Source organism: Dermochelys coriacea, chromosome 9 (assembly GCF_009764565.3).
Source record: "Dermochelys coriacea isolate rDerCor1 chromosome 9, rDerCor1.pri.v4, whole genome shotgun sequence".
NCBI lineage: Eukaryota > Metazoa > Chordata > Testudines > Dermochelyidae > Dermochelys > Dermochelys coriacea.
The window spans coordinates 945,926-971,650 of NC_050076.1; the positions used below are offsets into that span (position 1 = coordinate 945,926).

At 53.4% G+C, this 25,725-nt stretch overlaps 2 protein-coding genes across 6 annotated transcripts in view; both read left to right on the forward strand.

Annotated features, from left to right (window-relative positions):
• Window positions 1-6,918, forward strand: part of LOC119861618 (very long-chain specific acyl-CoA dehydrogenase, mitochondrial-like) — a 63,234-nt gene extending 56,316 nt beyond the window's left edge. For all 4 annotated transcript variants that reach the window (XM_038416944.2, XM_038416947.2, XM_043492490.1 and 1 more), the window contains 3 exons: window positions 201-273; window positions 862-937; window positions 6,032-6,918. In XM_038416944.2, the coding sequence (XP_038272872.1) occupies window positions 201-273; window positions 862-937; window positions 6,032-6,169 (287 nt within the window). In that variant the 3' untranslated portion in view covers window positions 6,170-6,918. The remainder of the gene's footprint in view (window positions 1-200; window positions 274-861; window positions 938-6,031) is intronic.
• An 8,938-nt stretch (window positions 6,919-15,856) lies between these two features.
• APOD (apolipoprotein D) lies at window positions 15,857-25,429 on the forward strand. 2 transcript variants are annotated; one of them, XM_043491837.1, is made up of 5 exons: window positions 15,857-16,148; window positions 18,164-18,317; window positions 18,933-19,054; window positions 19,190-19,434; window positions 21,318-22,117. In XM_043491837.1, the coding sequence occupies exons 2-5, from the start codon at window positions 18,195-18,197 to the stop codon at window positions 21,602-21,604; spliced, it is 777 nt and encodes a 258-aa protein (XP_043347772.1). In that variant the 5' UTR covers window positions 15,857-16,148; window positions 18,164-18,194; the 3' UTR covers window positions 21,605-22,117. The 2 variants fall into 2 exon arrangements, with proteins under 2 accessions (XP_043347772.1, XP_038273333.1); XM_038417405.2 differs by lacking the exons at window positions 19,190-19,434; window positions 21,318-22,117 and adding exons at window positions 23,263-23,348; window positions 24,967-25,429 and having other exon boundaries at window positions 15,907-16,148.
• The last annotated feature ends 296 nt before the right edge of the window (window positions 25,430-25,725 follow it).

Consider the following 25,725-nt stretch of genomic DNA (forward strand, 5'->3'; position numbering starts at 1 on the left):
TCCAGTGGCATCACCCCTCTCCCAGGGTCTCCAGTCGGTGGGTGGGTCCTTGTAGCAGTTTCTGGCCTGCCAATGTATTTGTGTGGTGAGAGCCGGTTCGCTGGCTTCCGTGCAAGTGCTGCGGAACTGCTGTTAGTTTTCATTAGCATAACACGTGCGTGTGCACACAAGCCCCATCACACCAAAGTCTCTTCTCCCAGATGAACAGTTTCATCTGAAACGCGTGGCCGACGCTGCCATTGACATCTATGCCATGGCTGTGGTGATCTCCAGGTACGTGCGGCTAGCAGAGGAGAGCGAGGGCTTGGGGACGCCATTCCTGGCCTGGCTGCCCACTGACCCTCCCAGGCTGCAGAAGGCGCTTGTGGGCACTTGGTGCTTGTGCAGACTTGTCCCTGCCCTAATAGCTTGTCTGCCCCAGCAGCCAGTGCAGAGCGAGTGGCGGTAGGAGAGCGCCTGACACATGTGGGAATTATTGTGCACATCGAATGGGCTCATCCCTGTAGCACCTGGGAAGCCAAACAAAACTGAGTGAGACCCTATGTCTCTCGAAAGCCAGGACAGTGCCTTTGCTTGCCCAGTCCGGGCGTCTCTAGTACATGGTCAGATCCAGCCGCTGGTGTTGGGGTGAGCATGGTAGGTGTGAGTGGGACATGCCACACCTGCTCGTTCTCCAGGTAAGGGCTCCAGGGAAGCAGGGGAGTCTAATCCTGTCCTCCGGAACCTGGTCGCTTTGGGGCGATGCTCTTTGGCTGGGCTTGTTCCATTTTACCGCTCCAACCCGTTCTGACAAGTGCATTTTCTGCGCTCACAAAGTCCTTTGTCCCTTTGTCCCTCGTGGCCACCATCTTGTCTCTACAGGGCCAGCCGCTCTCTGTCTCTGGGACAACCCACTGCTGAGCATGAGAAGCTCTTGTGTCAAACATGGAGCCATGAGGTAGGCTACAGGCAGCTGAGGGGCCGGGTTTGGTTCACTTGCTGTGGCAGGTTTATGGGCTTGTCAACAAGCCAGCCCTGTCTGTGAGCTTGCTGCCAGTCGATCTGCCATGTTGTCTGTGCGGGGATGTGGCTACGTGAGGGGTGTTGATCTGCCGTGCGGTCTGTGTGGGGATGTGGCTACGTGTGGGGGTGTTGATCTGCCGTGCAGTCTGTGGGGAGCCGTGGCTACGTGTGGGGTTTCGATCTGCTGTGTGGTTTGTGTGGGGATGTGGCTATGTGAGGGGTGTTGATCTGCCGTGCAGTCTGTGCAGGGATGTGGCTACGTGTGGGGTGTCGATCTGCTGTGTTGTCTGTGCGGGGCCGTGGCTACGTGAGGGGTGTCGATCTGCCGTGTGGTCTGTGTGGGGCTGTGGCTACGTGAGGGGTGTTGATCTGCTGTGTGGTCTGTGTGGGGATGTGACTACGTGTGGGGTGTTGATCTCCTGTGTGGTCTGTGCGGGGCCGTGGCTACGTGAGGGGTGTTGATCTGCCGTGCGGTCTGTGGGGAGCCGTGGCTACGTGTGGGGTGTGGATCTGCCGTGTGGTCTGTGCGGGGATGTGGCTACGTGAGGGGTGTTGATCTGCCATGTGGTCTGTGGGGGGCCATGGCTACGTGAGGGGTGTGGATCTGCCGTGTGGTCTGTGGGGGGCCGTGGCTACGTGAGGGGTGTGGATCTGCCGTGTGGTCTGTGCGGGGCCGTGGCTACGTGAGGGGTGTCGATCTGCCGTGTGGTCTGTGTGGGGCTGTGGCTACGTGAGGGGTGTTGATCTGCTGTGTGGTCTGTGTGGGGATGTGACTACGTGTGGGGTGTTGATCTGCTGTGTGGTCTGTGCGGGGCCGTGGCTACGTGAGGGGTGTCGATCTGCCGTGTGGTCTGTGTGGGGCTGTGGCTACGTGAGGGGTGTTGATCTGCTGTGTGGTCTGTGTGGGGATGTGACTACGTGTGGGGTGTTGATCTGCCGTGTGGTCTGTGCGGGGATGTGGCTACGTGTGGGGTGTGGATCTGCCGTGTGGTCTGTGCGGGGATGTGGCTACGTGAGGGGTGTTGATCTGCCATGTGGTCTGTGGGGGGCCGTGGCTACGTGAGGGGTGTGGATCTGCTGTGTGGTCTGTGGGGGGCCGTGGCTACGTGAGGGGTGTGGATCTGCCGTGTGGTCTGTGGGGGGCCGTGGCTACGTGAGGGGTGTGGATCTGCCATGTGGTCTGTGGGGGGCCGTGGCTATGTGTGGGGTGTGGATCTGCCGTTTGATCTGTGCGGGGCTGTGGCTACGTGAGGGGTGTGGATCTGCCGTGTGGTCTGTGGGGGGCTGTGGCTATGTGTGGGGTGTCGATCTGCTGCGTGGTTTGTGCGGGGCCATGGCTACGTGAGGGGTGTTGATCTGCCGTGTGGTCTATGTGGGGCTGTGGCTACGTGTGGGGTGTCGATCTGCCGTGCTGTCTGTGTGGGGCAGCGGCTGTGACGGGCTGTGGAGGTGTGTGTGCGGTGCTCTGTAGCCCTGTTTGCCTGGCCTGCGTTCGAGCAGGGAGGTGCGGCCCGACGAGTTGGGAAGGCAGCATGAGCAGAGGCCCAGATGCCTTCGCCCTGATCCTGCACTGCTGACGTCATTGAAAGCTTTACCCCGACTAGGCAAGTGACGGGTCAAGCCCTTCCTGCCTTGAGTAGCAAGTGGGCGGGAGGTGTGTGGACCCCCGGCTTTCCTTACAGACACCTACAGAACCCATGGAGCCTGGGCAGAGAAGGGGAGAGGTGAGAGGGGAGGGCACACCAAGCCCCTGTGAACTCAGGCAGTAAAGGGGGAAGAGCAGCAGAAGGAGGGGTGTGATGAGGAGGGAAGGCCCCCAGTCTGGATGGGGGATTCCAGTGGGCTGCCCTTTTCCTCAGCTGTGTCCGCAACAGACCTTGGCCTTCTGGCTAGCTAGATGCATGGGCTACAAGACAGAGTTCAGAGTAGAGTTTGCTGTTAGCATGTGCATATTGGCCACACGCCAGGCTTTGGCTGGCCAGCTCCACATGCTAGCACATGGATCTCCACGTGGACATTGGGCCCTCCTGGTAGGGATGGGGCTCAGGAATGGGCTGTTTCCATAGCCCGGATGGCACAAATGGCCTGGCCCGGCACAGTTGTCTCCTGAGGCTGCCTGTGACCAAGATGACAGGTTTCAGAGTAGCAGCCGTGTTAGTCTGTATTCACAAAAAGAAAAGGAGGACTTGTGGCACCTTAGAGACTAACTAATTTATTAGAGCATAAGCTTTCATGAGCTACAGCTCACTTCATCGGATGCATCCAATGAAGTGAGCTGTAGCTCACGAAAGCTTATGCTCAAATAAATTTGTTAGTCTCTAAGGTGCCACAAGTACTCCTTTTCTTTTTGTGACCAAGATGGTGATTTCCTGCACTAGCCCTGGGAGACCTGACTGAATTCATTGTCAGTCTCTTTGGGGTCCATAGTTCAAGGAATGGTTTATGAATCACTCTGAGCTGGGGTTATATGTAAGCGCTCCAGGGGTAGATGGGACAGAGGTGAGGCCTGGGGGTTCCAGGGACAATAGTGGACAATGTGCCAGAAAGCAGTGGACTCTTGGGCCAGGAAATGGTAAGTGGATTTCCCAGGGAATACCTAGGGAGAGGTGAATTCAAAGTCCGCGCCCTCAGTATCATGGTTTGGGGTGCAGTTCAGATGAGTGAGTGGTTGTGTCACCGCTTGGCCTATAACCCTGAGGCCCTTAAACTGCTCTGCTACTGTTGCCACATGTCTGGACAATGCTGCCAGCGGCACTGCATGTCTCGGTGTTATGCAGCCCTGGGCCAGCAGCTCCAGCTGCCGGCTTGTTCTTACACAGCCACACCCTGGTCTCCATCAGTGACCCCAGCACGCTCCCAGTCCCGAATTTCCTCCAAACCTTCTGCTCTGAAATGGCCAGCCCTATCTTGGGACGTTCAGAGGAGTAATCTGGTCCATTGCTCCCTTAAACAGACAAAAGCTGAGCAGTTTAGCTGGAGTTAATAATCATGTCAAGTCAGACACAGCACAGGGTTGGTTTAGAATAAAAGTGAAATAAGTTTATTTAATCAAAAAGAGAGGTTTGATGTGAGTTCAGGTATCAGGGATACAGTCAGAAATGGCTACAAACAAAGACAAGTGGAAACATGCATCTACCAGGCCTAAAAATAACCTAGCAAGATACGGTCTTTGTTCAGGATGGTTTCTCTCACCCCAGTCTCCTTTCCAGCTTTTTACTGGCTAGCCTGGCCAGGACCCATCCCAGATCAAATTGCTCGGTTTCTTCGTCTCCTTTAGGTGAAGGATACCATATAGGGTTGCCAACTTTCTAACTGCACAAAAATGAACAGCCTAGCCCCGCCCTTCCCTGAGGCGCCCCCCCCCCGCTCACTACATTCCCCCTCCCTCGGTGGCTCGCTCTCCCCCACCCTTACTCACTTTCACTGGGCTGGACCGGGGCTTGGGGTGTGGAGGGGGTGAGGGCTCTAATTGGGGGGTATGGGCTCTGGGGTGGGGCCAGAAATGAGGGGTTGAGGGTGCAGGAGGGGGCTTCAGGCTGGGGCCGAGGGACTTGGAATGTGGGAGGGGGCTGCAGGTTGAGGCAGGGGGCTGGGGTGTGGGAGGGGATATGGGCTCTGGGCTGGGGGTGTGGGCTCTGGGCTGGGGCCGGGGATGAGGGGTTTGGGGTGCATGAGGGGGCTCCAGGCTGGGGGGTGGGAATGAGGGATTTGGAGTGCGGGAGAGAGCTGCAAGTTGAGGCAAGGGGTTGGGGTGTGGGAGGGGGTGAGGCTATGGGCTGGGGCTGGGGATGAGGGGTGATGGGTGTGGGACGGGGCTCTGGGCTGGGGCAGGGGGTTGGGGTGTGAGGGCTGTGGGATGGTGGTGCAGGCTATAGGACGGGTCCAGGGATGGGGGATTTGGGGTACAGGAAGGGGCTTCAGGTTTGGGGGGGCTCAGGGCTGGGGCAGGGGGTTGGGGCATGGGCTTACCTCCGGCAGCTCCCAGTCAGCGGCGCAGCAAGGATGCTAAGGCAGGCTTCCTGCCTGTCCTGGCACTGCAGGCTGCGCTATGCCCTGGAAGCGGCCAGCAGCAGGTCCGGCTCCTAGGTGGAGGGACGCATGCGGCTCTGCGCGATGCTCTCACCTGCAGACATTGCCCCTCCCCCCCCCACAACTCCCATTGGCCTGTTCCCAGCCAATGGGAGTGTGGAGCCGGTGGTCAGGGTGGGGGTAACATGTGGAGCCCTGTGGCCCCCCCGCCTAGGAGCCAGACCTGCTGGCCACTTTTGGATCACAGTATGCTGTCAGAACAGGTAGGGACTAGCCTGCCTTAGCCGGGCAGCACTGTCGACTGGACTTTTAACGGCCTGGTCGGTGAAGCTGACCAGAGCTGCCAAGGTCCCTTTTCAACCAGGTGTTCCAGACACTTGGTCACCCTAATACCGTACATACCATGGAGGGGAAATACAGGTGCAGTTGCACTGACCTGTGACACTGGCTTCAGTTTCTCTGTCATTAGTGTCACTGTAACAGCTCAAGGTGTGAATTCTGGATCTCTGCCTGTCCAGCTCAAGGATCCTAGCTCCTGTCACAAGCATTGCACTGGCTGGAGGAGGTGACTGATCTCTGGTACCAGAGCATCAAGAGGATTTCTGATCGAACGTACGTGCGGCTGCAGAATGATAGTGGCTGCTTGTTGTATGCACACAGAGCCAGTCCTGAAAGCTTGGCCCACTGCATGTAAAATCAATTCCTAGGTCTGAAAAAAAGAAAAGGAGTACTTGTGGCACCTTAGAGACTAACAAATGTATTTGAGCATAAGCTTTCGTGATGTTCACTTCATCGGATGAAGTGAGCTGTAGCTCACGAAAGCTTATGCTCAAATAATTTTGTTAGTCTCTAAGGTGCCACAAGTACTCCTTTTCTTTTTTGGGAATACAGACTAACATGGCTGCTACTCTGAAATCTGTTCCTAGGTCTGATTGCACAAGAGTTACAGCAAGTGGTTTAATAACAAGTAAGTGACTGTGTGTTTCTTTGTCCAATGCAGGCATTTGAGCGAGTGAGAGAGAATCTCCGAGCAGTGAAATCATCTACGTGGAATCAGTCCTTTGCTAACATGAAGCTAATATCTAATGCTGTTGTACGAAACCAAGGGATCCTAGCCGCACACCCACTGGGCTTCTGAACAGAAATGCTGCTTTGGCTGACAATGAGCAACAGCTACAAATCAATCCTATTATATAGAGAAATATTACATGATACGCAGTTTGCTTCTGTCTGTGAGAAAAGCCAATACTGTGCCACAGTGTCACTGCTAATGCATGCGAGGGGCTGTGCATCTGTCCCGTTCTCTGAGGACCCTGAGCACATGGACATAAAGGACCCCCACTGTGGATTGTTGGGGCAGCCTGCATGCATAGCAGCTCCCCGTCACTCCTCCATCCTGGTCAAGGAGATTAATTTGGGCCACATGGGTTCCAGCTGAGGGCAGATTTTAACTGCCTCTTGCCTGCACCCTTCTAGCCTGCTCCAGGGGTCCCACTGAGGCCTTTGCTGAGGGATAGAGAAGGTCACCCCAAGATGCACTGAGCCATGGCTGCTAGATCTCGTCATTGTGTCTATGGTTCTCTGGGTGAAGGGGAGAGGATCCTGGCTAAGTCAGTGCACACAGACTCCTGACCATCTCCTGGTCTTCTGCCTCGTCCATACCGAGTCCTGCTGTAGGGGAGCCTGGGGATGTTGTGATCTTTGGCCGAGGGTTTTACTGACCCTGGCACAGGAGACTGTGAGCTTCTCGCTGTCTTTACATGCCACGTGAGGTGAGCTCTGGTTTGGTGGGCTGGGATCTGGCTGAGGGAGGTGCCTTCTCCAGCCAGGGCTGCGTGCAGCATGGGCCTGCATGGGCATGCTGGCTTTGGGGGTCAGTCTTGGTGACCATCTGTTCTGGGCCATGGTGCTCGAAGCACCACAGGTCCGGCATGAGGACTCTGAGAAAAACGAGGCTTACACACAGCTGTGAGTTATTGGCTTTACTGAAGGTTAGTGACCCACCCGCAACGGGGACTCCAAGTGTTGCAGTCGCGGAGGTGGGGAACCCAGCACACCGGAGCTTTGCCTGGGACGGAGTCCGATGGAGGGGCAGACAGTCAGCGTTAATAAGCATTACACAAAAACAGCTCATGAATATAAAGTTAGGTGCTTCTTAAAGGGGGGGCTTTCTACTACCTGGCGAAGGGCCATGCAAAACAGCTGTGTCCTTCAAAAACTCTCTCTATCCCACAATAACGAAGCAGCTATCTATGTCCCACAGTAATCTCTCGGCTCGAGAAAGCGGAAGTTCCCTGGCTAGGCCGTAACAAAGTCTTCCGCAGTCCCTTACACTCCTCCCCTTGCTTTCTCGAGCGACGCTAAGGACCATGGGGATGCAGTGCGGAGGAAAAACCGCACACAGCACTGGGAGACTAGGCCACAACCGCAAAGGCAGCAAAAATATAAGCCAATAAGGCCAATAAATAGGCCTTGAACAAGATGGGCAGCCCAACCCCATAACGTGAAGAGCCAGGACAAAAGCCAGGTGTCCCCTTGCTGTTGGCAGATCCCTACCGCCAACTGACAGAGTCGTTGTAAATTGGCCTTAATGGAGGGCCCGGCGTCTGTCACATTAAAGCAGCACATATCAGCAAACTCCTGGCATGGATGGCCGTGTCGGAGTAAGAAATAATCAATAGGTAGCCTATTTTGCAGCATTCCCTGGCGTACCTCGCCCAACTCGTGTGAAAGGAGTGCGAGGACTGTAGAGGTCAGGTTGATGGCTTTCGCGACAGCACACGCAAGGTGTTCCACCGCCTGATAATTATGCACCAACAACCCAGGAATGCCAATTAACGAAAAAGCAAGGGCCGCAGCTTCGGCCTCGGAAAATAATGTCACGTCGGCTTCACAGGTGGAGTCAAGAGGGATGGTGTCTCTCCGATGGCAGGCAGAGATTTGTGAAGGATGAGTAAAAATGAGGGGGGGCACACGGCCCAGGGGCCCCCTGAACTATTGGCTGGAATGAAAGAATAAGCGGTCCTGCCACATAAGAGAAACCATCCTGTGGGCAATTTCATATGCCCGTATGCAAATGAAACCTCAGTGCTTTCATTACAGGTTAACTCCACATTGGTGTGATTTGCCCCATTGTGCCTGGCATTTACAAAGAACATAGAAAAGAAGGCAACAGTTACATTGGCCAGACGAAATGAATACATAGATGCGTCTAGATTATATTGGGCGGGACCCAAAGCATAAAAATCCATATATGTAATAGTCTTATCAATTGTCTTCAGTGAGGAATAGTGCTGGATGAGGGTCAGGTTGGTGCAGACACCGATGAAACAGGTTTCCATCATGGCACCCACAGCATATGTACGCGATAAGCAAAACAATGTTGCATTAACAGCACTTTGGGCTAACGCCAACCAGGCATTCACGGAGGAGGTGGCAGCTCCTTCAGCGGTGTGGCTCATAAGGAGTGCCGCGACAAACGGGAGAGTGAGACCATGTGGGGATAGTCTTCCCCTTCCGGGGGTATGTATGCCCATCCTTCCCCGGTGACGAGGACTATGGCGGCTTGCAATTTCCGCTGCGGTACCGTCCACCACATGGTACTCAATACTGCCACTCGGTCTCGCTCAGAGCACTGGTTTCTAGACCTATGGGAGGTAAAGGGAACAGATTACACAGGGCCGCCCCTCGCTCCCATTGCATCGGCCGCTGCATTCCAGTGCGCCTCAGAGGTTTTAGCCTTTGTGTGGGCGTCTACATGTCACATGGCCAGAGGGGCTCATCAGGCATAGCGCAGGAGTTGCTGCCAGAGCGCCGCTCCCCACAGTTGCGAGTTCCCAACCCTTCGCCTCCCATGCAGTTATTCAGGTCCGGAGGCCCTTGTATAATACCCAGCTGGCCATATCTATCAACGCCAACACGTGTTGGACTCCTCCCCTCGGCCAGCGAATCGCTAGGGGTACATAGGGGCGTCGGTCCCCTGCCTCCCTCCCGTGTGTGGCCGCCGCGACACATGGAACGGAGGACCTGCCACGCCCTCAATATGGGTGCGGCAGTTTCCACTCGGCTGGCGGAGCAGAGGGCTCCGCTGGCTTGGTTCGCTTCACACTCTTCTTCCCTTTTCCTCCGGCACTATGTTTGGTAGGGGGCAGCTGCATCCATCGCTTATATAAGTCTGCCGTTGGCTTTCCATTGATTTCCTTGCGAGAGACACCAGCCTGCAAGAGATCTAGCCACAAGGTCGTCTGGGGCACCCACAACGCCCCTTTCTCCTGTCCCCCGCCTTACTGCCCCTTCGCAGCCTGTATGGCTCTTGGCCTCGCACCCACCAAGGCGGCCTCCAATTGCATAAGGGTGGCTGTCAAGTCTCCCACGCCCATTCTCTGCCATGACGACAGCGAGGAGGGAAGGTTTTAACTCATCGGGGCCAGGCGTAAAACTGTGACTTTAATCGATTTTGTCACTGGTATATCCAGCTCCATCTCCCTGCCCGTGGAGACAGCCCAGGCCATTCCCAATTGACGGAGGGTTTGCACTCCTTCCGGAATGGTCTTCGGGGTGCGCCCGTGCTTCCAACTCCCCCACCGAGGGGTAGGCTGCCCCCACTGCAGCCGCCAGCCAGCGGTACAACGAGGGGCTTTCGATGTCTTGCTCCCCGGCCTGCGGCCGCAGCGAATTCACCAATTGTGCACGTACCTGAGAGTCTTGCGATAGGACCCCCAACTGTTGAAATTCATAAGAAAGCAACAAAACTGTGTTACCTGCATTGTCCCAGACCCTCACGAGCCACTGCAGGACGCTCTCCCCAGGCTCCTGGAGGAACGTCTTCACGATTGCCTGCAACTCACTCGTCTTAAACATGCGGACAACTTCTGGTTGTAGGGCGCCTTCTTGCACCCAAAACTCCTGGACCGGGGGTGCCAGAGCCATGGCAGGGGGCTCCTCCCCCCCATCCAAGGATGAGGAGTCCCAAATGTTCCCATCCCAAGTCTCGGGGTCCCAGGAGGGGGCAGCGGTCACCGCACGCATCTGGGCGATGGTGACCGGCTGCCGCCCGCGCCTAAGGGGCCTTTTATTCGCTACCCGGGCAACCAACACTTCACACCGTCGTGTCCTGGGTGCGCTCCGCCTGGCAGGTGACGACTTCCTGAGCCGCGGCCCGGGCCTCCCCCTGTGCTGTGCATTCCTGAGTCTTCCCTTCAAGAGCTCGCTGTAAGCAGAGCACCCCCTCGTCCTGGGCCTGGACGGCGGTCAGCAGGAGCCACCTAGCTCTCCCATCGCCCGCCACTCTGCCCAGAGCGCCGGTTCTCTCGTAACCGGTGTAACCCCTCTACCAGCTGCATGGGCATGACCCCTGCAGCCTGTTGGAACTCCAGCCAGTCCGTCGGGGCAGCCCACCCGCCATAACCCGCGCTACTGGCCCCCAGCGCTCCGTCGGGGGCCATCCTGGTACGCGCTGTAGGCACAGCAACGGCTTCCCCACTTCCCCTACCTTCGGCCAAAGCGGCATCGCTTCTCAGAGTACCCTGCTCGCTGCGCCAAATGTTCTGAGCCACGGTGCTCGAAGCACCACAGGTCCGGCATGAGGACTCTGAGAAAAACGAGGCTTACACACAGCTGTGAGTTATTGGCTTTACTGAAGGTTAGTGACCCACCCGCAACGGGGACTCCAAGCGTTGCAGTCGCAGAGGCGGGGAACCCAGCACACCGGAGCTTTGCCTGGGACGGAGTCCGACGGAGGGGCAGACAGTCAGCGTTAATAAGCATTACACAAAAACAGCTCATGAATATAAAGTGAGGTCCTTCTTAAAGGGGGGCTTTCTACTACCTGGCGAAGGGCCATGCAAAGCAGCTGTGTCCTTCAAAAACTCTCTCTATCCCACAGTAACGAAGGAGCTATCTATGTCCCACAGTAACCGCTCGGCTTGAGAAGGCGAAAGTTCCCTGGCTAGGCCGTAACAGTCTTTTGCAGTCCCTTACACCGTCTCTTGGGGAGACGCTGCCAGCTGCCTGCAGCTCATGCAGAGATTAATTTCTGCCTGCTTGTGGGCTGGCGTCAAGGGGAGAGTCCAGGCAAGCAGCCCTCGTCCCTGTGAACTCGGGGACTACCTTGGCAGGGCTAGCTCAGATTGTGTGTGGTTGATGTGGGCCCCGGAGCTGGAAACGAAGGGGCTGGTGTTCTGGGAGATCACGGTCTCCAGTGTCTGGTGGGCACATCCCTGCAGCTGTCAGCCTGCAGGCCTTAGGGGCACAGCCCAGTGACTCTGTGAGGCACCCGTCACTCGGGGCATGTGCACTGGGGTTTGCTCACAGAGGGCTGCATGGTATCCACGGTGGTAACATTGAGCACGGCTAAGAGGCTGCTGCATTTCCATGATGGCTGGGGCAAGCCCTGCTTCTGATGTGTGTTGAGGACTTGGTCCTCTTTGGCTGAGGTGACCTGTGCGCCCAGCCCCAGGTGCTGGGAGCAGCTGGGCCCTGGTGATCTAATGATTTAATTAGGTCAGATACTAATTAAAATACTTCATGAATACTACCATTAGAGAGACAGGGTGGGTGAGGTATGTCTTTTATCTTCATTAGCACTGTGTGGCTCAAAAGCTTGCCTCTCTCTCCAACAGACGTTAGTCCAATAAAAGATATTCCCTCCCCCATATCCTGGGAGTGACATGGTTACACCACCACTGCGTATCACCCTGACTGGGTGAAAACAGAAAGGGAGGTGCTGAAAGCAGGCAGACCCGGGGGGAGCTCAGCAAGGCTGACACTCCAGATCCAGTGAACCAAGAACACAAACCTGTTTCCTAATCAGGTCCGACATATTGGGCTCTGTGCTCAGTGGGATGTTTCCCACTTGGACACTCATCTGCCTTTGTCTCCTCCACATTAAACAATCGAGCATGTATCATTTGGCAGATTTAAATGCGGGCTCAGCCAGGGCTGCAGTCTCCCCTGCTCCCTAGAGGAGCCCATCAAATCCGGACCCCTGACATGCAGCGCTTCCCTTTGTCTCTTGTGCAGCTGAGCTCTTTGAATGCTGTGTGATTCAGAGGCTGGTGCAGCGTGAGTTGTAGATTCCACAGGCAAAGTCATACATTCAGTGCTTGCTGGAAATGAGGCAGGCCCAGGTGCTGCTGCTAATGACACATTTGGGGCAAGGGTGCTGCACAAAAAGGATTTTTGTGGAATGCCATAAATTATTCATCTTGCAGCAAAATCCTTGTCCGTGTGCAGGCAGCACCCTGGAGGCTGGAGCATGCATGCATGGCCCAAATATGGCTTGGAAAGCAGCTGCTGTTTTAGCAGAGTGGAGCAGAACTCAGCTTTAACAATAGAGCAGCTGGCCCTGGAGCAAGGGCAACACACTCCCACAATCAGGGTGTCTCCCCTGCTCCCTATTGTATCTCCTGTACATTTCTTTGCCACATGGGGGGGATGTGGATCAACCTGATGGGAGGTTGCATGCCCATGGAAAGGCGTACCAGAAGCCATGCCCCATGCTATGGGAAGCAGCACGGGATACATGGGGGAAATAAATCAGTCCCACCATCCTGCCCTCGGGCCAGATTTTAGAAGGGCAGAGCCCCCAGGATGGCAAATAAGAGCAATGTCTGCAAAACAGGCTCAGCGCTTCTGAAATATCAGCCCCAGCTCATGCATTGAGCAGGATGGTCGGCTCTGGGTGAGAGCCACACGGACAGACTGGGCGTGGCCAGATCAGAAGGGGGTGAGCCTAGCACTGTGTCTCCCCAACGCATACACACCTGGGTGCTGGGGAGCAGCCCAGGAAACAAGTCATGTGAAGCTGCTCTCGGGGCTTGTAGATGCAGGGTGGGTACGGGCCGGGGGGAGGGCAGGAGGCTCAGCCACTGAGAGGCCAGGCTGAAATCTCAATACCGGCCTAGAGGAGGCCCCGTAGTGAACGGCAGCAATCTGGAGCAGCAACTTCACTGTCACTCTGGCCCCAGGGCTGCGAAGTGCCGCCTCCCGGAGGGGTCAGTGGGGACCCTGGGGGTATGTGACTGAATAGACACAGGAAGGGAATAAAGGGAGGGTGGCAGCACCAAGGAGCCCATCACAAGCGACTGACTGACGGGATCCTGACAGGGCAGCACCTGCTGTCTGGACACAGGATGTGACCATGGGCACCGCAATCCTGGAGTGAATGGTACTGGCATGGTTGTACGGCACAGTGCTGGGGGCAGGTGCCAGCATGGCAGGGTCGTGGTCAGACAGTGAGCCGGTGGTGTTCTCCAGGACATCATCTTCTTGGTGCAGGCCATGGCTGACACACAGAGCAACAAGCCCACGGAGCAATCTTGAACAGCACAGGTGAGAACAGAGATGCCCCACACTAAGCACACAGCACAGCATTCATGAGCTGCAAGCAGAGGGCATCCAAAGGCAGGAGCTCCATTGCACACGAGTGACTGATCCCAGGAATGCCTGGCCCTTGGCCGGTACACCCAGGCCATTGTCCCAGGTATGTTCATGTCAGTGTCATGGTCACAAAGCCGGCTCAGCACGTCCCAGCATGCAGGCAAATGGCAGATAAAGCAGTGCAGGGGAGCACTGGCCAGAGCAGAGCAGAGAGTCAAGAATCGGCCTGCAGCACAGCCAGGCTCTGGCCACCTAACGAGTGCAGCTGGCTATAGCCTGATTGGCTTCGGCCAGTTGGTTGGAGAAGTCAGCAGACCGGCTCTGAAGCAGCAGCTGGAAGAGGTTCTCTGCTTCCTTGTTGCCAGCCCTGCCTCAGACCAGGTAACCCAGTCCTGGCACGTCACTGATTTCTGTCTTCCACTATGACCTTGGGTTCTGGTCTCTGGCTCAGTTCCTGACCCCTTCTGTAGACACTGGTCATGAGGGCCATGGCCTGGTCACGGAGAAGGCTGCTGCTGAAGCTTCTGGCTCTCCCAATACTCCACTGACAGGTACATGTGGTGTTTAGACAAGGCTCATAATCCAAGGGGCCCAGGGCAAAGCAGTCCTCCCCGGCGCAGGGGTGCGGTTATCATGGTGGTGAGCATACGAGGAGGCCAATGCTGTCAATGCGCTCTCTGCGCCCATGCTCCACTCCCCAGCTATTCAGCCACCCCCCATGCTAATCCTGTCCCAGTTCTGCCTTATCCCTTTCTGCAGCCACCACGTTGCCCTTCCCACACAAAGGGAGCTGACACCAAGTTCTGCCACTGCAGTTGCCTGCATGTCGCAGTGCTATGCAGCAGAAAGCAGCACGCAGGGCCACAGCCCACCTCACAGCATGCCCCTGTGCTCTGCAGAAAAGCCAGTCAGGGAGGTCACGCCGCCTTCTCCCCCTGCACCCGGCTTGGTCTGGCCTACTGCAGTGGTTTGCCAGGGGCTGCTTCTCCTGTGCGTGTGTGTGCAGGCACAGTGCATGCTGAAGTGAGAGGGAGGGTCAGAAAGCTGCCAGTAGATTGCATTTCTACATGTGCCTGGCACATCTCTATTCTGAGCTGCACAACTCTTCACTGTCATTAGTATGTGTTGCACAAAGATTGAGAACTTCATTATTCCTAAGTGAAACATCTTCAAACATGGCAAAAACAGTTGTCTTCAGTGAGATCCTAGTCCAGGGGTTGGCAAACTTTTTGGCCCAAGGGCCACATCTGGGTGGGGAAATTGCATGCAGGGCCATGAATGTAGGGCTGGTGCAGGGGGTTGGGGTGCAGGAGGGAGTGCGGGGTGTGGGAGGGGGTGCCGTGTGCAGGAAGGGGCTCAGGGCAGGGGGTTGGGGGCAGGGGGCTCAGGGCAGGGGGTTGGGGTGCAGGAGGGATGTGGCAGGGGGCTTGGCAGGGGGTTGGGGTGCAGGAGGGGGTGCAGAAGGGGGCTCAGGGAAGGAGGTTGGGGTGCAGGAGGGGTGTGGCAGGAACTCGGCAGGGGATGGGGTGCAGGAGAAGTGTGGGGTGTGGCAGGGGGCTCAGGGCAGGGAGTTGAGGTTCAGGAGGGGTGCGGCAGGAGGCTTAGGGCAGGGGGTTAGGGTGCAGGAGGGGTGTGGGTGCGGCAGGGGGCTCAGGGCAGGGGGTTGGGGTGCAGGAGAGGTTTGGGGTGAGGGCTCCGACCCGGTGCTGCTTGCCTGGAGCAGCTCTGGGGTGACAGCGGCACGTAGTGGGGCTAAGGCAGGCTCCCTGCCTGCCCTGGCCCCGCGCTGCTCCCAGAGGCAGCCAGCACCATGCCCCTGCAGTCCCTGGAGGATAGGAGGGCAGAGGGCTCCACGCGCTGCCCTCGCCTCCAGGTACCTCCCCTGAAGTTCCCATTGGCCACGGTTCCCCATTCCAGGCCAATGGGAGCTGCGGGGGCGGTGCCTGCAGGCGAGTGCAGAGTACTGAGCCTTCTGCCTCCCACCCCTTCCCTAGGGGCCGCAGAGACATGGTGCCGGCTGCTTCCTGGAGCGGCGTGGGGCCTGCAGCACCATGCGGGTGGCAATCCTGCAGGCCGGATCCAAAGCCCTGAGGGGCCAGATCTGGCCCGCGAGCCGTAGTTTGCCCACCCCGGTCTAGGACATGAGACAATAGATGGAGACAGACGAGGTGCATGAAGAAATGGTGATACAATGATCGGTCAGTATGACTGGCAGTGGTCTCAGCACATCAGCAGCCAGTTACTCCAGCATAAATCCAGAGCAACTGCATTGGCCTTCTCTGGCGTAACTGAGATCGCAAGCTGGCCCCGTTCTCCAGTCCCCAACGGGGCTGGGAGCAGCTCCACTAGTGAGAGCGACATTTAAACTGACCCTTTTAAAACTGGCTGTTTCAATAGCGCTGACAGCCCCTTGCCATGCAGTTGCTCTGAGCTGCAAAGTACCGCTGCAGCTGCAAGTGCTCTGCCCAGAAACACATCTTCCCTTGTTTCCCTTCAGGGCATGGATGAAAGACAGAAAGTCTCTGCAGTTTTGTATTGGGTGCAGATTTAAGCCATCTGGGCTGCATTCCAAAAAACCAAGCATGTCAGGGATCAGGGTGTGGCTTGTGCCAGCGTTAAGTAATGATGACCCCAGCACACTTATAAAATAAGAGAGGGCAACTTGCTAGATAGCTGTTCCTCATAACCTGGGCCTCTATCAACACGGCTGAGCTCTTTGCTTCTCCTTCTCAGCAAAGGTATGTTGCCTAATTAATTGATTGAAGGTGCATGTCAGTATAAAATGGGAGCTGCTTTCTTGTGCCCTGTGGTTGTTGTATTCCTTGTAGACAGGGTGCTGATGCTGTATTTCAAAAATATGGGACTGTTTTCTTAGCACCCCTATCCCACTCCATCCCAATATTTTTTATTATTAATCCTTAGCAGGACTCATCTTCATTCACCAGGGATATTTCTTGCTGCTTTTTGCAGTGCTCAGCAACTCCCGATCTTGTCTAGAAGAGATTGTAAGTGCTGGAACGAGAGGTGCTTCCCGGGGCTGCCACCCTGCTGCCTTGAAGTGGTTTCAGTCATATATAGGGTTTACAGTTTGGTTTAATGGCTGTATTCGTGCCCCTGCCTGCAATCCAAAAATGCTTTGGTTGGATTTATTTTTAATGTATGTTTAATGTTTGTTTAATGTACGTTAATGAAGTGTGCTGGGACAGCCAGGAAAGGTTAAGGGCTGTCTGCCTGTCGGGGGTAGGGGGTCTAGGGTTGAAGATTTTCCTCATATTGTTGCCAGTGAGTTGCACACCCTCTAATGCTTGGTGGAGGTGCTCAGCTTTTAAAGGGAGAAAAGAGAAATACACCAGAGCTCCTTTGGGTGCCTGCCCAGCAAGGGAAGAGCTAGAGCCACCAGGAGGGAAACAACAGGAAAGGTGGTACTAAAGGGTGGGCTGCATTCACCCATGGAGCCCACTGCTCTATCTCTTTCACTAGCTCTCCTGTCTGCTTGCTTCTGTCCCAGAGAGCCCCAGCCGTAGACAGCAAAGCCAAAGCCCCCTCTCTGTTTACAGACCCATCCTCAGGATGGGGCCATTCATTACAGCCTCTCAAAGTCATTCACTAATACTCTCTATGAGCAGGTGGTGGTGGGGTTTCTTCTCTAACCGCCGGTCAGTATTTTACACACAATATTGGTGCAGCTTCCCCTTGGATCGGGCACTAGCCCAGCATTTCTCAAATGTGGCCACCGTGGCCGCATGCGGCTACCAGAGGCTTTTCTTGTTGCCACAGCTTCCCGGGCTGCGATTGAGATGCCAAAGTAGCAGCCCCCCTCCCTGGTGCTCCTGGATACACTGCCTTGGTGTTGGTTGCTGGGGCCACCATCAGGGCTGAGCCCTGCCCCCCTCTGGAGACACCTGGGGCACAACGGTGGAGGAGCAGGCAGCCATGGGCTCCCCACCTTCCCAGGGGCCGTGGGACTCAGGCCCTGGGGTGGTGGGCTCTGGATCTGGGTGCAGGTTTTCAGGCTCCAGTCCTGGGATCCAGCTGCGTGGCGGCAGGCTCTGGGTGCATGCCTATGGGCTCTGCCCTTTGGCCATGGGGCTTTGGGCCTGGCCCCCTGCTGTCTTCCTGGCCCCAGCTGCCTCCCCCGATCCCCCTTCCAGGGCTTAATTTGTCCCCAAACTTGCCAGGGCTGAGTAAGTCTGCTGTGAAAAGTGATACCTGTATGTTAGTTAATATCACTTTTCACACTAGACTTACTAGCCAGCAATAAATAAATTACGATTTGGACATGTATATGTGCCTATTTATTTGTTTTTCCTAATGCTAATGAAGTATTTTAGGAAAAAGCGTGAGAGCAGCCGCCACCAAATTATTTGTCCTAAGAAGCCCAGGCCTGGGAGGTGCTGAATGCCCTCAACGCCCCTGGATCTCACTGTCGCTCAGGGCTGTGCAGTGCCTACAAACCGTTGTTTCCAGGTTGCTGTTGCTCTCCTAATCGTATGCAGACGCAGGCGTGGCAGTTTGCTTCACCAGGAAGCATTGGGTATGGGCTTGGCCATGCTTGAGGAAGGCACTGGGCTATTGGCTGTTTTAAGACTGCTTTCGCAGCGGAGTACTGGTGGTTTCCGTCCTTCCACTCCTTTTCCTCTGACTGTGGTTCTAACCTCACCCTATCGCTGACGCTCTGTTTGTGATCGTGTCACCTCGTGCACAGATTTGCTCCTCCAGGACACCAGATATTCTATGTTTTATTTCTTTTTAGGTCTGGTTCCCATTTGCATCCACAAGTGACCATGCTAGGGACTTTGGTGCTGCTTTCAGTTCTGTTCAGTCTCCTCCACATCACCGAGGGGCAAACGTTCAGCTGGGGGCGATGTCCGGATCCACCAGTCCAGGAGAACTTTGATGTTACCAAGGTGTGAAGAAAGCTAAAATCCTGCTGGCTCAAAGCAATTAAGGCAAAGAGGGTGTGTAAAGATCAGCCGGCCTGCCAGGGTGGCTGAACAGCGGAGCAGATTTTGTGGAGCTGTAACTCACTGCTCCATGTGCTATGCCTCCCCCTGTGCCCACTCCACAGAGGATGTGAGTCTAATAGTAATACCCTTCACTCTGTTACAGTGCTTTTCAAAGGAGGTATGAACCATATCCCCATTTTACAAATGGGGAAACTGAGGCACAAAGGTGCATTGACTTGCCCAGGATCCTACAGCAGGCTAGTGGTAGAGAACCCATGTGTCCTGAATCTCTCCATGGGGCTGCATGGGTACAGCCTCTCCTGCCTACAGAGCCTGGCTTTCTAGCTCAAGTTGTAGAGACACATGCCTTTAATTCTAGAGGCTACCAGTTCAGTCCCTTCTGTGGACCAATGTGGTTATTCTCACACAAACGTAGAAAAGTTTCTTTGAACTGAGCAGAATAGGGACAATGTTCATGAATCGACTAGACTGCCCTGTAGCCTGTTGATCACGTCCATTGTATCCCTGTGACTCTGAGGACACTCACAAGGCCTGTTCTGGGTTTTCTTCTTTCAGTATGTTGGGAAATGGTATGAAATCGAAAAGCTGCCTGCAAGCTTTGAGAGGGGAATCTGCATCAAGGCCAATTACTCACTGGAGGAAAATGGGAAGATTAAAGTGATAAATCAAGAGCTCCTGTAAGTACCTGTTTCCAAACTTGTGTCCTTGCTGCCGCAGGGTCCCAGTGAGCCTTGAGCCTTCTTGCCGCTGAGCGGAGAGAATCTCTTAAGTTACACTAACCAGCTAATATTGTCTTTCTCCATATCTGCCAGCTCAGCCTCATCTCACGTCCAGAGGGCACCGTGCAAGGCAGAGGGGACACGGCTCTTGGTTTCAGTGACTCAGCTGGCAGGACAAATTAGAGATCTGCTGTCAGAGATAATGCATGGCCCAGCCGCACTTTGTGCTTTAGCCTGGGTCTCTGGTTTCTGTGCTGCATCCTTTGGGCACCGGCATGTCTTCTCGCACTGCAGGCCTGGCCCGCTAAGAAGAAATACATCAGTGCCTGCAGCCAGGGGTAAAATAGCATATGCTGAGTATCCCTCGCGGCCTGTCCTGCAGCCCTCGTTGACTGAAACCCCATGTGACGTCACTAGTCTCAGGGTGATGTTCACCCCTGTGCAGAGGCAGCGCAAGGCCCTTGCCCCACTTAGCGCTTAACAGGTGCCTGGGCTGTGTGCTGGCCCCTTGCTCGCGGGTGAGTGTCACCAAAATAGCAGTTAAGAGGCCACAAATGCAATCCGAGTATATTGGCCATTTTTAGTGAAGCAAGTATTTGTAGGTCTGTTTTTGCAGTATTCACTTAGCTCTGGTAGTACCTGCTGTGTAATGTGTGCCAGAAATAGCTACCTACGTAAATCAATGAGCATTGTAAATAGATTGTTTGCTGTATTTTACTTGTGATTTGCAAGCCCACAGAGCTGTTCTGAATTTTTGCAGAGACTGGTCTGAGTGTTTTTTCTATAGTTCTTTCAGATAGTCTCAGTTTTCACAGAAGGCTGTTGTGAGTGAATGAATGAAAGGTTCTTTGCGTTCCCTGGCATGACGTGGTGGCTTTGTTCTGTTGCATAATAACAACATTTCAGTCCATTCTTTGTGCTTGGCAGGTGAGCAGTGCCCATTTGCCTTTGTGCCCATTTTTCTCTATATCTGCTTAGCACTGTCTCCTCTCCTTCTTTGCCAAAGAAGGGCCTGACAAACAGCCGGGTAATTCATTGAGTCCATATTAAACTGCAAGAGACGGGGGAGGTTGTAATGTGACTGATGGTCTGTGTAATGATTTCACTGTGTTCAGGATCCTGAGAGCTCCAGAATAACTTGAGCTGTTCAAGGTAAAGAACACCAGCCCTCCTGTGCATACAGCCGTGAATGCAATGGCAGATGGAGGAGGCTGCCATGAGAAGGAGCCAGGGATGTTTTTTGCTGTTTGTACAGACCCATACATTCTCAGCACTCACACACACTTCAAAAAGTGGGCAGTTCTTGTTATAGGGGTTTTTGCTATTGAGTGGAGGTGTTGGGACGATAGTTCAGAGTCTTTTAAGTATTTAGTGGCTTTCCGGATATGCATGCCCTTGATAGCTTGAGCTGTTTCACGAGTGTTCTTGAAGTGGACTTGAAGGTTAGAACCCCTTGACTTGCATGATTTGGTGGGGTTCTCTGGATCAAGTGAGTAGCAGACCATTTTTAGAGCTTACCTCAGGGGCCGCCTGCACAGGGGAGGAGCTAGCGGAGTTCAGAGTCTGTAATTAAACAAATCTTACTTTATCAAACTGGGACATGTAATAAGCAAGGGGAATAATATGCTTTAATCTAAGTAGGACACGGGCAATTAGACAGGTGTGAACATGTTATACGATTTCTGGAAGTTGGGCAAGTTCTGTGGGAGTCGGAGGAGGGATGTCAGGATCTCCTACCCTTTAACAGCAGAGGCCTGATCCCCACTGCCTGGCATTGTGTGTGTGGCGGTTACATCAACCTAGCTCTGTCAGTGTCTACTCACTACAATGTTGCTCCCGCCAATGTAAGTTGCCCACTACACCAACCTAATAACTCCACCGCCGCGAGAGGCGTTGCGCTTTGGTCAATGTAGTTAGGTCAATGCAGTGTCAGTGCTTCCATTGGTCTGTTCTGGCTGTCAGCCCCAGCAGCTGGCAGCCTCGCTGCCCGGGGCTCACAGTTAAATTGGTGCAAGCACTCCTGGTGGGGATGTGTGCCGCCGACAGAAGGAGCTAGTGCGAACACGTGAAACCAATTTAATTACTATGTTGGCTGTACGTCAACATAACTTAATTTTGTCGCGTAGACTTGCCCTAATTCTCCTTTCACTTACACTGATCTTGCACCTTGCCTCTCCATTCAGTGGTGTGTGTTTTTTTTGTTTTGTTTTTTTCTCAACAGTAGTGGCAGCAGCAATCCAGGGAAGGAGCACTCCAACCAGCAACAGGTCAAGGGAGGGAGAAGGAGCTCCAGGCAGCAGGGCAGCCAGAGAAGAGGGAGGGCTCCAACCAGCAGGGCAGCCTAAGCAGACTGACCCTCCCTCCTGTACCTATTGGGTCTCCAATACTCAGATAAGACCCCCACCCCCACCCCAGCCTAAGGGGAGGATCCACAGGACCTGGAAACCAAATGATTCCGGGGGGACAACTAATGAAATAACAGGGACAGGAGTGTGGTCAAAGGGTTAAAAGAAGGGAGCCTGACGGGGACACCAAGCAGAGAACCCCGGACAGTGCCCACTGCTCCTCAAAGGTGTCAAGGGAGCCAGTGAATGCCACCCATTACTCCATATTCACACCAGTGTGAGTGAGAGGAGAGCTGGTGTCCTTGTGCTGCACCTTTTTCACCCATGCAAAGTGAGCGTGAAGTGCTGTCAAATCTGAATGCTCCAGACACTTAGCTTTTTACACCCTTTTTGCACAGATATAAGTCTCTACCCAAAGCACAGGAAAGTAAAGAATTGGTCCACAGATGGTGGAGAATCAGGCCCTGGGGGCTATTTTATTATGAGTTAACTTTGTAAGGAAACCCAGGACAGGGAAAGCTGAAGCATCATGGAAAGAACAATGACAATTTCTGAATTTTAAGCAGATCATAGAATCATAGAATATCAGGGTTGGAAGGGACCCCAGAAGGTCATCTAGTCCAACCCCCTGCTCAAAGCAGGACCAAGTCCCAGTTAAATCATCCCAGCCAGGGCTTTGTCAAGCCTGACCTTAAAAACCTCTAAGGAAGGAGATTCTACCACCTCCCTAGGTAACGCATTCCAGTGTTTCACCACCCTCTTAGTGAAAAAGTTTTTCCTAATATCCAATCTAAACCTCCCCCATTGCAACTTGATCTGGGCCTGCTCAGGGGTTGGGATCTCAATTTCAGAGAGAAAGGAGAAGTGAATAGGAAATGATGTCTCTTAAACATTCCCTGCACAATGTGAGCACATGCAGGGCTATGCAATAGGATGGGGTGCCAAACAAGTCACACACTTCCTTCCCCAAAGGACATCTCCTTCCTATTATTATTATTATTTATTAAGGTCAGGCTTGACAGAGCCCTGGCTGGGATGTTTTAGTTGGGGATTGGCCCTGCTTTGAGCAGGGGGTTGGGCTAGATGACCTCCTGAGGTCCCTCCCACCTTGATATTCTATGATTCTATTATTTGCATTATGATGGATAAGGGTCCAACTGCGCTAGCCACTGTACAAACGCAGAAAAAAGGGCAGTCTCTGCCCCGAGGAATTCGCACAACCTTACCCTCATCACTTTTGTATCTGAGAGCTTTCCAGCAGTGTAGTAAGCTACATGACAAACATCTGTCACTTGCTTGGGTTTTTTCTCTCTTCGTCTCCTACATGACAATTTGGGGATTTTTTAATTTCTTTTCTTTATATTAATATACTGTACACACACTATACCATGGGTTTATACTTGCAAAACACACACTGACACTCCGCTGATGCAAACTGTTCAGTCCAGCAACATACAAAGCAGGAAAATACACCAGAGAGGCAGTTGATTGTACTGGGCTAAGTGGCCCCCTGCTCTGATCCAGTATGGCAATCCCGACGTTCCTATATTGTCATCTAGATTGCTCTGCATGGCATGACATCTAGAGTGTGCTATTTCTGGAAGTCGAAACATGTCATCTAAAAGTTGATTCTGTGCCTATCGGGAAGCTGCTGTTAACTGGAACGCACATTATGTGGGGTTTTATTATGGATTTTAACTGACTATATGTAGATTACCAGCTCAGGAGAGTGAGTTACTGGAAATAGTACTGGAAAAATACTGTTTAAATGTGATTGCAAACCTGTGCCATTAATTTCCAAACCTCTTGTTCTCCCCTTAGCTCTGATGGCAGAATTAATCGAATCGAGGGGGAGGCTGTCCAGGCAGACGATGAGCTGGCCAAGCTGGGTGTCAGCTTTTACTGGTGTAAGTGTGTTTGTTTAAAAACATTCCCTGCACTGGACCAAATCTTGCTCCTAGGGTCTTGCTATTGACTTCAGTAGCACCATGAATTCTGCCCAGAGCTGGGTCCTGATTCTGCTTGCACACTGGTATAGATCCGTGAAGTCCCATAGGTGAAAAACTAGTTCAAGTGAGAGGAAAGCAGGCCCAATGGTAAGGCCCCCAGATGAGAAACTGTTCAGGATAAATGTTTCTGTGGAGACTAGGAAGTTGGACAATGATTTGATTTTAATTTAATTATGTGGCTTTTTTCTTTTCTTTCACTTGTTATCATGCCATCAAGGCTTCTACTATCGCTGTTACATGCCCGTTTCTCCTTGTGCACAATATTGTTTCAGAAAGTATTCCCTTTGTCCACCTTTACTCTCGTTCCTCACACCTTTCTGCTGCCTTGTTAGAGGTTTGATGGCTCCTGTGTGCATGGAGTGGGGAGGGAGACTATTCTTATTCACAAAAAGTAATCCAGAGAAGGGCTAGTTCTGCGCTGCCATGCAGGATGTCACTCGCACACTGAGGGAGTGAAACATGCTACCATTCTCCTTTGTACACGGTAGTGGAGAATCGGGTCTGGATCAAGGGATGAACCCTTGTGCTCTCACGAGTACATCAGGCTAGACCACATTCCACTCCATCAGACTGATGTCAACCTGACCTAACTCGAACTCCATTTAAGTCAACAATCTAAATTTAGACCAGTCTCTTCTAACGGAGAGCAGAATTAGGCGTGTCAGCCAGATCCTCAATGAATAAATGGTGCTACTGTAACCTATGTAGAGGGGGGCTCTGGCTTCCCTGGCAGCCAGGCCTGGGCGAGGGGTGGCCTGCCACTGCCTCCCCAGCCAGGCTTTCTCAGGCAGCTGCTGCGCTGCATGGAGCGGTGACCCAGAATGGCTAGTGGTATGAGAAGTGTCTGGTCCCACCCCATCTGCTCCCCGCCTCGGCCTGACTGCCAGGGGCAGAGAGTGCTGGGGGACAGGCGCAGTGGGAGGACAGAGCCCCTCTCCCGGCAGCCAATCTGGGAGGGGGGCAATTGACCCCTCCCCCTGTGTCGCCTCCCCGTGTGTCTTTGGCTGAACATCATGAAATAAAAACAGGAAAAGGGAATTACACTATATGGCTTTAGCTGCAGGTCTGACCCAGTGACTCTAAGGGGACAGGGGTAGGCACCAGGACTGAGAAGTGGTGGAGTAACCTCTGGGCCTACCAACATGACCAGTACCCCCTGATGTCTGTTCTCATGTGCACCAAACTCCCCTTCATTCCAGCGTGTGGGGGGTGGGGGTTGGTTTTTAATTGTGGATTAGCTGTTGGCACTAGGCTGTATTACACATCCAGCATGACTAGTAATGAGTCTTTAGTTCAAAATTCTGTTGGCTTTCTTGAATCTATCAGGTGTAACATGAAAGCTCTACATAATAACTTCCTGCCCTTTCATAGGTCACACAGCAAGTCAGTAGCAAAACTGGGGAAAGAACCCAGTAGTCCTGACTTACCGTACCTCCTGTAACTGCTTAACATACACAAGGAAAATCAAATGTTGGTTAATCATATTTTTCTAATGATGCCCCTGCTGTTTTTCTAGTCATGCCCTCTAGCCCTTACTGGGTACTCTCCACTGACTATGAAAACTACTCCATGGTGTATTCCTGCACTACTTTTATCTGGCTCTTCCACGTTGAATATGCCTGGATACTGTCAAGAACTCCACAGCTGCAGCCAGAAACTGTGGAACGTCTGAAGAACCTTCTCCATTCCTACAAGATTGACACTGAGAAAATGAGGCCAACTGATCAAATGAATTGTCCTCCTGAGTTGTAGATCCCACTGTTTAGAAGAACAAGTCCAGGATAGTTTTGAACTCTGTTGCTTTCTTAGTATTGGTTAAAACCTCTTAATTTAGAATAACAAACTCTTTTGCTAATGGTAGCTTGTAAACCTTGACGGTAATGTCTACGTGTGATAGCAGCTAAGTAGTGTTGATACTCTGCCTGTGTAACCTCTCTCATGTACTTTGAGAAGCCTGAGTAAATTATACCAAAACTCTTCCATCCTTACTGTTCTTTCAGAGTAAAATAGGCTTTGAGTGCCGATTCTGAAGTTCTGTGGCAAATACAAGTTCTCAGGAGTGGATGCAGGAGGATGTAGGCTGTAGCATACAAATATCCCCTGGGGAAAACTGTTCTCATGGCATCTGGCAGGCTTGTTTCTTCGCATTTGTCTTGATGTCTGGTAGGCCTGTTATCAGCACACGGCTCAATCAGCGACATCTTCACTATCATCTCTCTAACAGCATCCTATTGATATAAGAGGGATTCTGTAGGGAGGCCAGAATTTGGGAGCC

Coding starts and splice junctions, on each gene's coding strand:
- APOD (XM_043491837.1), top strand. CDS start 18,195: ATGCTAGGGACTTTGGTGCTGCTTTCAGTTCTGTTCAGTCTCCTCCAC. Junction 18,318..18,932: donor AGAACTTTGATGTTACCAAG/GTGTGAAGAAAG, acceptor TTCTTCTTTCAG/TATGTTGGGAAATGGTATGA. Junction 19,435..21,317: donor ATCAGTGCCTGCAGCCAGGG/GTAAAATAGCAT, acceptor TTTTCTCAACAG/TAGTGGCAGCAGCAATCCAG.